General features: G+C 33.5%; 1 protein-coding gene across 1 annotated transcript; it reads right to left on the minus strand.

Annotated features, from left to right (window-relative positions):
* Positions 1–322: 322 nt before the first annotated feature.
* On the minus strand, positions 323–12,515 carry LOC134245828 (transmembrane protein 115-like). Its single transcript, XM_062728084.1, has 3 exons — positions 11,808–12,515; positions 8,613–8,792; positions 323–1,977 (listed from the first exon to the last, which is right to left on the minus strand). Exons 1-3 carry the CDS (start codon positions 12,497–12,499, stop codon positions 1,758–1,760), a joined length of 1,092 nt encoding a protein of 363 aa, XP_062584068.1. The 5' UTR covers positions 12,500–12,515; the 3' UTR covers positions 323–1,757.
* Positions 12,516–15,158: the final 2,643 nt, after the last annotated feature.

The raw sequence follows: 15,158 nt of genomic DNA on the forward strand, positions 1-15,158 counted from the left end.
TCAAGTGATATTGTTATATGTTTCCTTAGAGAGTATGTGGACCAGCAACATATATCTATTTCTGTCACTGACTTAATTAATAATAAAGGTTAAAGGTCATTACACATCATCAGTTCATAAGTAATATTTGTGTCTACGTGTCAGATCTGTTGATCAAAACTGCAGAGAGAAGATGGCAAATACAAAAGGAGAACACAATTCTTATATATACCAAGAATACTACTCTTGTTTTCTGTAGGGAGAGGGCACAGCATCAAAAACGTAAGATAACTGATATATAAACAAGTATCTGAACTACACTAAAACAATTATAATAATATCCTTTCATGTATTCATATATCATTTATTTATATCTGCATAAGCCTTGAACAATTCTTCACATCAAATAGTGATAATAAAAAAAACAAAATCAAAAGTGTACAAGTTATTCATTCAGAATGCTGTGGAATCATCATAGGTCATGGGGGACTAATGTTCATGGATTTCATTGGTCTTTGTTAACCAAAAATTGATATCCCTACATATAATTACTTTGTCTTCATATCACTGAATGGAACTTCATGAATACAAATGTACTTGTGTCCTCAGGAATGAGTAAAGTGTTGGTTACCCACAAACACTGAAGCCCCCGAATTGTGATTCCTTAAGCAGTTACATGAGAAAAACAGTTGTATTTACAATAATCCTAATTCACTAGTACAGCATGAATAAATTATATTATTATATATATACAACATTAATGTACATATCCCCTATTGATGATTCCTTCAAATGCATTAGTCATCTGAAAAATTAATCACTCTTTAATTTTTTTTTTACAAAATGACATGACATTTCTTTATTTGTTTAAGAATCCAATGACGTAAGTCAATTTTGCAAAAAAAAAAAAAAACAAAAAACAAAAAAAAAAAACAGGTACCTTTAGGCTCATTAGTAGTGGTTTTAAACACTAAAAAACATTTTCATAAAATGTAAAATATACATGTGCCACATATGTGAAAAACACATAATTATTATTTTGTAAACTCTTTCTCCGAATAATTATGATTTCCTTTATGTTATATTTTATTTGTGATTATTATATTTAAACCAAAGATCAAAAGCTATATGTGCACATTTTTCTACTAATTTTCTATCACTCTTTAAAAAAATATTTATACTATGGGCAACTTATCAAAATAATAAACATAGCACTAAAAGGGTGTACATGTAATATATGTGCTCCAATATTAAGCCATTTGTTACTGGAATATTAAGTTGTACATTTTTTATCATCAATAATAATATTTTAAAAATGTGTTAATTAAACACAGGAATTTGTGAGTGACACCAAATGCTGTTATCATAAAAGCAAAATATTTACAATGGAGAAATGAAGGACTCTGCAGTCTTCAGAAATATATTAATCTACTACAGTATATTACAGATACATCTATCACCATGTTTTTAACAACAATATAACAAGATTTATCATCTATATATACATGTATGACCAGAAACTAACACAAACAGATATATATTTAAAAATACAGGAAGTTCAGGGTAAATTAAGAATGTATTCTTTTTATTTTTTTAATAAACATGGTGAAATTTGACCTCTCTCTCTCTCTTTCATGTGTACAGAGCAGACTTTCTCTCTCTCTCTCTCTTTATCTCTCTCTCCATCTCTCTCCCCCTCTCTCTCTCACACACATAAAGAGCAGATTCTTTCTCTCTGTCTGTCTTCCCCTTCCTCTCTCTTTTCTCTCCACTTTTTATCATGACTCGGGGGATCCTTCCTTCCCCTTATCCTGCTGGTTTTCCTTGAAGTCTGGGATAGGGAGCTTGACACTGGGTGACTTGGAATCTTTGGGAGGGACATTCTCAGGTGTGCCGGTCAAGACAGGTGAGGTCTGCTCATCATCCTCCATTGATGGCCACTTGGAGGGCTGATCTGCTTTGTTTAATCTCTCGTTCAAAAGCTTCAGAGCCACATTTCTTAAAAAAAAAAAACAAATGATTTTCATTAAAACTTTGGAAATTTAAGCTATTTCATTTGTTTTCCTTTTTCTTGTGCATGTAAAATTATTTGTGAATGAATGAAAATTAACCATAAAATAATTGATACAACTAGAGCCGAGCTCGTTGCAAAGCAACGAATAGGTCTTCCGTTGGAGCTACGGATAGGAAGACGTAACCTTGAGTCTAGGTCAAGCCACATTCTAAAGTTATACAAGTAAGCAACCTAAAGGCTTGTAAAGGAAGCAACTTACAATGTTTCGCCAGGAAAAAGACTATAAAGGAATGTATGTGACCTTGAACTTTCTAAATGACCTTTCGTCAAGCAATGACAAACTCTGTTATAAAAATCAAATATGTGTATTACCGACTGGAAAAGTTCACATATGTTTTTTAGATATTCTTTTAGTCTATGAATCCAGCCAAAACATCTTATCTTTAGTGACCTTGAACTTGAGTCAAGGTCATGTCCTACCCTGCATTATACATGTATCAGCAATGTTTCACAGGTACAAATACTGTAGCGAATTTAGAGTTTCTCTGTGTAACCTTGACTCGTCCAAATGACTGGATGTGTTCAGCCTTATTTTTTTCTGAGCATATATCGAATCGGAAGAATTTATTAGGTTCAACACTATGAATTACCTAATGATTTAACTAAAAATATATCTACAGGACATGAATGCCCCGCCATGTGTATATTAGTGAATAATGCAACATTAAAATCTGTATTAGTGTATGACGTTTGTTTAGAATATCTTGGATAGTGTCTTAAAAATTGAAATCTTAAAAAATGGATATAGATTATGAAATCCCCTTCAAATAATGCATAAGCTTACATAAAAATATCTCAAATGGTTTCTTTAATACTAAGCAAAATGCAAATTAAAGACAAGAGAGGTAAAGGTCACAGGAAAGTGCAAGATTAAAATGTATCAGCATACTAAAGTTTGATAAAAATGTCTTGAATGAATTCTTCAAATCTGAGCACCACCCGTGTGGCGCAGTGGTTAGAGCATCTGTTCTACACTAAGGTTTGGATAGCTCTCAAAAGTGTGTATCAGCATATGAAGTTGAGTAGAAATATAAATGTTTTCTTCAAAACTGAGCTAAATACTAACTTAAGTAAAGTGAGATCAAGGTTACAGGAGAGGTCAACGTAAAACAAAAATACTGATGCAGTTGAACAGCTTACATCAGTATGTATCACCATAAGATTGCTGAAGTTTGAATACTTAGTCTTGAATGGTTGTTTCTACATGTAACTGAGTTAATGGTTGTTTCTACATGTAACTGAGTTATACAATAACCTGAGAAAAGTTAGCTTAAGGTCAAAGGAAAGGTTAAAAAAAATGTTGATGCAGTACATACGTGTAGCCTAGTACGTATCGGCACATATCAGTACATATCGGCACATGAAGTTTGATTATACTATCTTGAATGGTTTCTTTAGACAGATTTTAAAAAAAGTGAGGCCAAGTTCAAAAGAAAGTTCAAAGTCAAAATATGTTGATGCTGAAAAATAGCTCTCATCAATGTCCATCAGCATAGGAAGTTTTATATAAACAAGAAATCTGTGAGCGAATGCTCACTAAGAATACCCCCGCTCTGATGAGAATAAACACGATTATGTTAATATACACAAGATCCATTACAGACAGATGCACAGACAAACAGGAAGTTGACATCAGTTTCATATCAAAATTAATCCAACCAAATGGCATGCCTTAACATAGAGTGTACTAAAATTTCAAGCATCTGCGATGAGTAGTTGCTGAGAAAACTGCGACGAAAATTTGTTATGTATGAAACGGACAGACACACAGACAAACAGGAAGTTGACATCCAATTTGGACAAAAATGTATCCCACCGTATGGCACGTCTCAGAGAAGATTGTGTTAAAATTTCAAGCATCTGCGATGAGTAGTTCCTGAGAAAACTGCGACGAAAAATTCATAATGTATGAAACGGACAGACGCACAGACAAACAGGAAGTTGACATCCGATTTGAACCAAAATATATCCCACCGTATGGCATGTCTCAGAGAAGATTGTGTTAAAATTTCAAGCATCTGCGATGAGTAGTTCCTGAGAAAACTGCGACGAAAAATTCATAATGTATGAAACGGACAGACGCACAGACAAACAGGAAGTTGACATCCGATTTGAACCAAAATATATCCCACCGTATGGCACGTCTCAGAGAAGATTGTGTTAAAATTTCAAGCATCTGCGATGAGTAGTTCCTGAGAAAACTGCGACGAAAAATTTGTTACGGACAGACAGACGGACAGACAGACGGACAGACAGACAGACAGACACACAAGGGTAAAACAGAATACCCCCCTCTCCTTCGGAGCGGGGGTATAAAAATTGAATTGTTTCTTTAAAATTGAGCTTTGAACTGAGCTAAACGCAAAGCGACTGGACGGAGGGACAGACGGAAAGATAGAAGACGGACATGACAAACTATATATGCCTGGCCATTTTTATGGGGGAGCATCAAAAGTTCATAGAGAATATTTTATGTGAAGTTTGGAGACTTGTGAAACGATGCCTGGAGACCGATCCTATAGATGAGACCGTACTCGAGGTCTCGTGTCGGGGTAGGTGCTGGCATGAATAGTACCCATAGCACCTGATTCCATCTCTCCTGATTTGTATTATTTGAATGGTATTTTTACATGTAGCTTCAATACTGATCACTTTCTCCAGATTTTATCCCTCGTTGCTCAAAGGCCGTAAGTACCTGTACATTGTACATGTATAAATTCTCTGCCCTTCACCTTTTTTTTTATCCTAGTAAACTTTTAATTCCACCTATTTTGTTAACATAAAATTGCTGGATATATATACTGTCCAAAATCCAGAATGAAAAAATAAATGTTAGAAATGACATTATTCATTGTCGAAAATGCAATACAAAATTCCGAAAATAAAATATATCTAAAACTGGTACCTCTTCCCAACCCAAGAAACTTAATTAAATAGTAGACACTTCGACTCCAGTGAACATAGAAATCATTACATTCTTTTTTAGGTTTTAGAAATAAAATAAAAGACGTTAAAAAATTAAGAAAATAGGAAATTTAAGTTACAGATATTAATCGTTGTAGACCTTGTTTTTCATTCATTTGACCACTCGTAAAAAAATGTGTGTGATTCTATAAAAAATAGGTTGTGACTTTTGGAATTCAATACCAGCCCCAACCTACATGTACACATACCTAAACAAATCAACCGATTGACATTCTCGGCTCATCAGATTAACAATGACTGACCAGAAGGAGGTTAATATTCCTGTTATTAAAATAACCCAATATTAGAGCGAACCGATAATTTAAGTACATGTACCTCAAATACCTCAAATACACAGAAATACAATAAGTAAGAAAAGAATTTAATTGATATTTTATAGTAGAGATAATGATTAAGAGACAGTAATGAATTTTTTCTAATTTTTTAAAATCGTATTCTGAAAGCTCGGGATGCATATATTTTGGCCGCTTTTCTATGTAAAAATGCATACATGTATATAATTAAACTTCTATGCACAAGCATGTTCCAAGCATGTTCCCGTAAAATCGCGCAATTGAAATATTCTTTTCGGGTTTTTCCCGTGGGTTGGAAACTTCACTTACACTTACAATTACGCCGCGGTATCATGCATGTGTCATGCAGGCATAAAACTTGAAATTGATAAATGCACAAGTGGTTACGATTGATTAAACAAGCATGAGATAGAGTAAAATAAAATAATATGAAAGAGTCGACATGATTTCAAAGCCTATTTCCATTTACACAAGGCAACAGAGGTGGATGTAAACTGTAATGATATTACTGAGGGCATCGCACTTTGAAGAAAAATGCATAAAACAAATTCCAGAGTTATAGATTTTAATAATTAAAATTGAAAGTGCATGGATACACCCCCAAGATAAGCTCCAATTTTCAATGCCTATATAATGTCTTTGCAAAACATTTGTGTGACCCCCCCACCCCCCGGTAAAGATGCCTATGCTACACACCAATATAACTGGTGTTAAAATTTTTCAATAAATTTTAGTTTACATAAAATGATAACTGTAAAAAAAATTAGTTCAGTAAAATATTTAAGAGAGAAAGAATTTTCAAAGTACATGAATGAAAAAATCAAAATCGTTCACTTTCACATCGTAAAGTGACCATAGCGAAGATTTATCAAACAGGTTCAATTATTTATCATACCAAAGATTTGCAAGAATATTGACCAAGCCATACACATTTTTACAAAGTGCGTTAATATGGTCGATATTAACGCACTTTGAAAAGAAATTTTATTTTTTTCAAAGTGCGTTGATTTGGTCCCAAATTTTGAAAAAAAATTTCAAAGTGCGTAATTTTTCAAAGTGCGTCGTAACAGGGCATGCATGATGAAATTCGATTATTCGCGGATGATACATCATTGTTTGCAATAGTGGACACTGATATTAACACTCCTACATTATCTCTTACAACCAATCTTGATAAAATAAAGAAATGGTCAAAAATCTGATTTTTATTAGATTTCAGGTATAGGAGAATGTGTGTAGATATGTGAAAGGGATAGTGTTAATTGAATTAATTAATTCAAGATTTGCTAAATTGTTCGTTTGGGCGAAGGCTTAGAAAAAGTGACACACACTGCGTGTACAGGTACACATCAGTAAATGTTCTGATTAAAATAAAATTCGACGGACATTAATTTATTTTAGTTATCGGAAGACAACGTAATCTTCAGAGAATGAGACATTATATTTTTCTGTTTTTCATACCGCAGATTTCCTTTCTTTTGATTTACCGTTTACACGGGCCTGTGTTTTAACAGCTGTTTATAAATGCTGTCAATTGATATATGATAAGAGAAAATGATACATCTCTCGGTACTTTATTTTTTGGGGGGAAAAAAAGGTGAAAATATATAGACTGACACCTTAGTATCTACCTGTGTAATTATGATGTAATTACTATGAAATAATCTGAAAGATTCAACATATTTATCCACTCATCAATTAGTTAACAAAATTAATTTAACCATTCTGTGGTTTCTTTTGTGTATGACTGGATCACACGCCGATTGATTCCCGGTGACCGACTTTGCCCCGCGTTATCGAGGGAGGCGCGTTATATAATTGTAAACAAACAAAGTGAATGTAAAAGGCATGGACTTAATGGCTGTGAATAGTATATGCTTTATAGTTATGTTTTATTTTGTCTCTATATTGTTTGTTTTTATATGATAAGAAGAAACGATTATCTTTTCTTCCCTTTTTAGTAGACTTGGTTTATACGATTTAAAAAAAAATGAAATAAAATGGAAAGTTGTCAGTGAATAATCATGACAATTTGGGGAAAAGCACAAAGCACTTCAAGAACCTTATTCTAAAAAAAATATTAGTATCTAATGTAGTCATGTTTATTATTTATAGTAAGTTTGTTATGGTTACATACATGAGGAGCTCGCGTTTACGTGCTGAGTGAAAAGAATTACCTGTACACATATGGGTCATCATCTAGCTTATTTAAAACAAGACTCGAACAAAATAACAATTTCATGAGATCAATAAGATGTTTAAGCACAACTTTTAATCGACAGTCATTTCGAAATATTTACCGTTTTTGAGTTATAAAGCGAAAAATTTTAAGGGCCCTAGATCCCTAATTTTAGGGGCCAGCCCCTTTTAAATAATATTAAATGAAAGCTCTTGCAATTATGCACAACTTTTATTCAACATGTCTTAACAAAATATTTTTAGTTTTTCAAGATAAAAAGGAAAATATGTGTTAATTTTCGCTCTTTTAGGCGTTCTAATTTTTGACCCCTATATAGCGCCATTTTGAATACAGAAATCGAAAAACAAAAACCGATGTGCACAACTTCAATCCTTCTGTTATCTAAAACCAGTAAAATTTCTGCCCCAGGTTTTGTGGTCTCTGAGCCTTTGTCTGGAAATGAAAGCCTATAATTTTTCGTTTAAAGGGAAATAACTCATAAGCGGAAGTAAATTTTTGAAATGTTAGACAGCATTCTGATAGAATTTATAACCGTCTATAATGTCTGAAAATTTGAGCAAAATCCGTTGAGAAATGAGTGAGATATGAGGCCTCAAAGTTGGCGTCTAGGAAGAAAAAAAAAAAAAGAATAATAAGAATAATCTTAATCATCAGAATCAGTAGAAGGTCTTCCGTTGGAAACGGAAGACCTTAATAATCTTAATCTTCAGAATCAGTAGAAGGTCTTCCGTTGGAAACGGAAGACCTTAACTATTTCAACAAAAAAAAAAAAAAACGTTAAAAAACTTCTGTTGTTCATATTTGCGATGGAAGAACTATTCATAAGCTTCGATTGAATCAAAATTACATTATTGTTGTCTTGTACAATAATGATTTTTTTTTTATATAAACCTGTACATTGGATTGTATATAAAAGCCTTTCTTCTGCTTTTAGTCTTATTGATCATAAAGTTTTAAGTTACATACAAATATATTATAATAACATATTTTTACAGCAAAGTAAAATTTTCAAGAATGCAGCTCATATTGCTTTGAAGAACACAAAATTCCAACTTGACACTGACTTTAAAGCAATACTCACTTTCTCCTTTCTGCATCAGTCGGGTCGGTTCCTGGAAGGGTAATGGTGATTGTGGCATTAGAAGAGGAGCTTATATCATATTTCCTCTGTGGTTTCTTGCAGACTTTTATTTTTACCAGAGTTAGGAACACAGTGTTGGATACAATAGCTATTATCGGCTGCAGTCGACTGGGGAAAAAGCTGGAAAATGTTTGATAGTTCATATTAATTTAAAATCTGAATTCTTTTATTGTGTATATTTTAAACATGCGATAAAAATTATTTATTTTTCATGTCCTCATATTGATCTCTGTTGAATGTGATAATATATGATAATACTAGTATAATAATAATATGCTTTTACATTTCAACCAATTCAATATGTTCATGGATACAAAATATCCAGCAAGTGATAACTGTTATGCATCAATATTTTGCTATTGGATATCTTATTTCAAAAAAAGGAACACTTTTTTAAACAAGATGCCCATGGGCCACATCGCTCACCTGAGCACTGTGGCTTGGAAAAGGTAGAAAATTGGTTTATTATTGAAAAGTTTTAATCCAAAAGAAGTCCCATGACCAATCATGGCTTTACTATTCTTGAGAAGAAGATTTTTCAAGAATTTTCCTATATATTTCTATGTAAAACTTTGGTCGGCCATTGTGGCCCCGCCCTACCCTCGGGGGTCATGATTTGAACAAACTTGAATCTACACTACCTGGGGATGATTCAATATAAATATGACCAATTATGGCTTTGCTATTCTTGAGAAGAAGATTTTTAAAGAAATTTCCCATATATTTCTATGTAAAACTTTGGTCGGCCATTTTGGCCCCGCCCTACCCCCAGGGGTCATGATTTGAACAAACCTGAATCTACACTACCTAGGGATGTTTCCATATAAATATGACCAATCATGGCTTTGTTATTCTAGAGAAGAAGATTTTAAAGAATTTTCCTATATATTTCTATGTAAAACTTTGGTTGGCAATTGTGGCCCTGCCCTACCCCTGGGGGTCATGATTTGAACAAACTTGAATCTACACTATCTGAGGATGCTTCCATATAAATATGACCAATCATGGCTTTGTTATTCTTGAGAAGAAGATTTTTCAAGAATTTTCCTATATATTTCTGTGTAAAACTATGGTCGGCCATTGTGGCCCCGCCCTACCCCCGGGGGTCAAGATTTGAACAAACTTGAATCTACACTACCTGAGGATAATTCCACATGAGTTTCATCTTTCCTAGCCCAGTGGTTCTTGAGAGGAAGATTTTTAAAGATTTTTCCTTTATATTCCTATTTAAAACTTTGATCGGCCATTTTGGCCCCACCCTACCCCCGGGGGTCATGATTTGAACAAACTTGAATCTACACTACCTGAGGATGATTCCACATGAGTTTCATCTTTCCTGGCCCAGTGGTTCTTGAGAAGAAGATTTTTTAAAAATGCCAATAATTTTTCACTAATTCATAATTATCTCCCCTTGGAAAAGGGCGTGGCCCTTCATTTGAACAAATTTGAATCCCCTTCACCCAAGGATGCTTTGTGGCAAGTTTGGTTGAAATTGGCCCACCAGTTCTTGAGAAGAAGTCGAAAATGTGAAAAGTTTACGGACAGACAGACGGACAGACAGACAGACGGACAGACGGACAGACAGCTAGACAGACAGACGGACGCCGGACAAAATGTGATCAGAAAAGCTCACTTGAGCCTTCGGCTCAGGTGAGCTAAAAATTAAAACAACAGTAAAAAAAAAAAAATTCCTGTCTTTTGAGCAAGATATTAATTTCATAATATTCAAAATTTTAAATATATGATATTGAGTTTTCTGTTAATGACAAAATGATAATCTTATCTAGAATAAGGGATTGAAAGGTAGTTGATTCTCCGATGCTGGAAAGTAGAGAAATACAACCCAAACTGTGGGCAAAAATTCTTGCTTTGTATGTTGCACAGGGGATCTGAACCATTATGGTCAGACCAAAATATATATCTATTATTATAATATTATACATAATATTTATTATAGTAACTTGATCTGAAGGGTTGTATCACATCTCGTTGACAGGCGTGGATCATCAGATCAAACGAGACGTGAAGCGTCCAGTTTGATCTGATGATCCGCAAGGTCAACGAGACGTTGACGGTTCTTCGGATCAAGTTACTGTTATAATGATAAATTTATTATATACCCCCTTATAACTAGCTAATATAGCAGAATAAAACTTTAGAGATCAATAGCATAATATTTATCCATAAAACAAGGCATAAAAAAATGGACTTTTTAACGCGCAAGAAAAATAACATCATGTTTTTGCATACAACGTCATTAGTTTCAGAGAGGTGATATGGATTCAGAAAACCACAGTGTGGTGATCCGGAAAGTCGGATCACGACGTCACTTACATAAATTCAACAGTAAAATTGAGTGATACAATTTAGGTATATAATAAAACACCATAACACTAGTTTCTGTAGCCATGCCAACCAGTATGACCCTTTTCCTATGACATATTTTGCCTAGGAGTTATTCCCCTTAGCCGCCATCTTGTAGGGCAAAGTAATTAATTTACCTCTTTGAGCAACCAATTTTAAACATGCATGCAAGAAATATATGGGGGAAAATAATTACAATCTTTAAAATTATGAATTAATAGAGGCTTTTATAAACATATATTCATAAGAAAAATTGTGTTATCTTTACCTCATGCAGTAACCAGTAAAACAAATTGAACTTGGTTGAATAATGAATGGATCTGGGAATGTTGCCCTTACAATATGTCGGCTAAGGGGAATTACTCCTAGGCAAAATATGTCATAGGAAAAGGGTCTATTATGACACAGGACTTCAGGGCTTGGGTTTTCAAGGTCTTGTCTGAGGGTCAGACCATCAACTTTAATTCAAAGCATGCAAATTGCAGAGTGCTTGACCAAGGAAAAATTCTTTCTTTATTTAATTCACTTACTAGGTCAGTTGCAGGCTAGCACCGAGGTTTCAACCCATGACCTTACAATGATTTAGGGAGTACTCTACCGAGCTTCCATGCCAATTTATCATTCCATAAAAACATACACAATGACATGACATGTGGGCAGTGAATGTACAGATTATTTTCTTTTTTGCAAATGTTTTACTTTCTTAAACATATTATTTCTTTCCTGAATACAAATTAAGCCCAATTCCCTTTCCTGTTTAAGAATTTTTACCTCGCAAAAGAAAACTGGTCAGCCATATCACCACGGTTTCCATTACTGTGCTTCTGGTAAAACCTCAGATAAATCCAGCTGATCAAAATACCAAAACCAAACATAAATGGATATGGTCCATCTACCACATTAATTAATCTTAAAGTAACAGTAATAAACATTAACAGGAGTGGAATGTGAGTGTTCCTCAGAGTTCCGAACGGTGAACTCAGCAACTTGTGGTCTGGCATGACCTGCTTGACAGCAACGGAGAATCCAGCAACGTATCCCACCATCCCATGTATGTAGGTGTCGAAAAGATACTCTTCATTTTTGGTAACTAAGTAAATCCCAATGTAAAGGAAGGAAGACGCTAGAGCCACGCCTGTGTTCACCACTGCTAAAAATATTAGCATGTCCAGAGCACCCCATAACGGCTCAAGGAGCTTTCCACATAAAATTAAAACGGCAATGTCTGCCAACACTTCCCAAAAGTGAAATTCAATAAAACTGTGGGTGACAAAAGTCCAAACCCAGAAGTTAGGTGGTAAGACATAGCCAGGTGTCACCGCTAAATATGGTACAACTGATTTTGCAAATGAAAGAAAATATCCTAATGTCACTGCTACTGCTACTACCTTCACAACAATAGAACTTTTGCCAAATGACAAATAAATTTCTTGTCTTAGATTCTTGATCATGGGCATCGCCATGTTGACGGAAGTGACGCATCAATTGTCTCGTGGCATGTAGGAGTTACTTCCCTTAGTAGTGTCTGCTGATTGGCGGATCAAAGAATTTTATTTCTTCAACCTTTTCAATTCATTTTTGAATGGAATACATTAATCAAGAAAATCATTGGAATATTCCGATCGGGAACAAAAAATGTGTTTTTCCCCCAAAGAGATCATGATTACCATGATTACAAAAAGAGTGAACTTTCTTCTGAAAGACAGAAACAGTAAAATATTAAAAGGATGTATTTCGAAGTTCATGTAATATTATTAGGCTTCAAGCCTAGCTACACTTATTTTCTTTGAATTTTCAACTTTTGTACATTAGTTAAAGTCTTCAAAGAAAACATAACTGGAACTATAAAAATATCCAATTTACAAAATGTTTTATATGAGAAAATCGTTAAAATTACGGACATTGCATATACACAGTAAATATAAACGTTAACTAGATCTTAAATGTCTTATTTTTCTTTTATATAAACTGTTAAATTTTGTACAGGTCCATAAGAAAAAATATCAGTTTGGGGGCATAGCCTTATATTTTCAGTTGGGGGCACTATCAACTACCAAAAATTCCTTTGACAAAAAAAGGTCATCAGACAAACAATGATTTAGCATAATATAACAGTCATGTTTTCTATAGTATTCTAGATCTGTATGCTTTCTATACTTTAGACTTTACTATATATCGGCAAATTTTTTTGGGGGGGGGGCGGGGCGCCCCCCCACCCCGTGCACCCCCGGTTCCTATGTACACTTTTCATATAATATGTACCGTCAGTAATTCTACGGCGGGGAATATATTCTTCCTGAGTTTCAGACCATCTAAACTTTTCTGTTCTTAGATTTCTTTACCTTTTTATTTATTTTTAAATTTTTAAAACTGATTTATTACTCAAGCCCTAGAGGGGCTTCAGTTATCTAAAAGGATGCTAGGTCATCGATTTACTCAGTTTAGATACACAAAAAGATATTACTTTTGTAGATTAAAATATTTCTAGAAACAAAAATGAAGCTTATCTTGAAAAAGTCTGTATTTTCAAAGATTTTAAGCGTGCACATCGGAAGGCCTCGGGAACCAGGCTAAGCCGCAACTATACAGAGATTTCGCGCTTTCCTTTGCGTAGAAATCTCAGGTAACTTTTACAGTCGCCGACAAAGCATCATCGGACTAGCCTGGTCCCCTGTCTCATTCTTGCCAAGTGACGCAGAGTTTACGAAGCAAAATAGGGACAGGGAACCAGGCTATCATCGGACGAGTCCGCAGTTTACTCTGAAAGGTGACGCAGGTTACCCCATCGTTAACAAAGTCTACTATGCATGCCCAGAAAATGTAGTTGCACCCCCCCATGTGCATTTTGAGTGATAGTAAGATAATAGCACAAAATAAATGTTAAATTCTTCCTCATACTGTTTTTTATTTTAAAAAAAAAATGGTACTAGTTATCTTCAGCTTTGGTAACGGAACCTATATACTGTAACTTCTTTGGATTCATACGGGATATATATTAGACATGCCACTCAGCTAGATGGACCGTAGTCATGTGCCTGGATTTTTTTAGCACTCAGCCCCTCCCCCTTTCACGTTGAGAAACGTTTTTACCTATAGGTTTGTAACAACCTATTTGGATTGATGTATATTAAATGCTGTGATGTACATCAATTAAGCAAAAATACAAAAAAAAAAAAAAATGTAATAATCAGATAATACATACATGCAGTATGAAGTATATCAACATAAAAAAATATTTTATTAAATTAAAAAATGGCCACTATGTTATAAAATATTCCTGAAAGTGAGTAACGTAATTCATCTTAAAAAGTATTACGATTAATAATATTTATTCTAATTGAATTCAAAATATGAATTTGTTTCATGTACATGTATTTTATTCAACAGAAGATTGAACTCAATTCATCTTATACCATATAAGATATAAATGACACTTCCTAGTTGACTTTCTACAGCTTGAGTATCTTTGACGTTTTTTCAGTATATACTTGTTTATTTTTATCTTATTATTATTATTTTTTTGTCAATTGGCTTTAGAAAAATAAAAGATTATAATTTCATATTTTGATCCACAAAGTATCAAGAACACTGTGCAAAATCTTCTATGGCTTACTGTAACAACTGATTAAAAAATTAATTGATTTGATTTGAACATATTTTTTTTGTAATTCAAAATTATATTTTTTGTAATTCAAAATTATATACAAATCAAAGTTAAACATAAAAGTTTAAAGTGCACAGTATTTAAAAAAGTTTACAGAAATGCTCGGAGAATATAAAGCCAGAATTTTTTTTTTACATATACAAATACTGATATATTGTTTAAATGCTAACATGAAAATCTACATGTAAATTACTCATTAAGATTGTCAAAGTTAAACATAAAAGTTTTAAGTGTACAATATTTAAAAAAAGGTTTACATAAGATCAAAAAAAAATGCATTTTGCAAAAAATATCATAATTATATATGGACACAGTTTCAACTCATTTTTTGAATTTTTTTTTTTTTTCAAATGATCGCACAAATTTTAGCATCATTTGTTGATTAACAAAGGAAAAGTTCAAATTCTTCGTAAACAAGGACTTGTTGCACATATTTATAAAAAATATTTGATAACATA

This window comes from Saccostrea cucullata, unplaced genomic scaffold, assembly GCF_032062105.1.
Source record: "Saccostrea cucullata isolate Sc308-1 unplaced genomic scaffold, CSIRO_AGI_Scuc_v1 ctg555, whole genome shotgun sequence".
Taxonomy (NCBI): Eukaryota; Metazoa; Mollusca; class Bivalvia; order Ostreida; family Ostreidae; genus Saccostrea; species Saccostrea cuccullata.

Excerpts from the sequence above, each read along its gene's own strand:
- LOC134245828 (XM_062728084.1), bottom strand. The coding sequence starts at position 12,499 with ATGGCGATGCCCATGATCAAGAATCTAAGACAAGAAATTTATTTGTCA. Across the intron at positions 8,793-11,807 it reads GACCAGTTTTCTTTTGCGAG|CTTTTTCCCCAGTCGACTGC; the intron begins GTAAAAATTCTT and ends AACATTTTCCAG. Across the intron at positions 1,978-8,612 it reads ACTGATGCAGAAAGGAGAAA|AAATGTGGCTCTGAAGCTTT; the intron begins GTGAGTATTGCT and ends TTTTTTTTTAAG.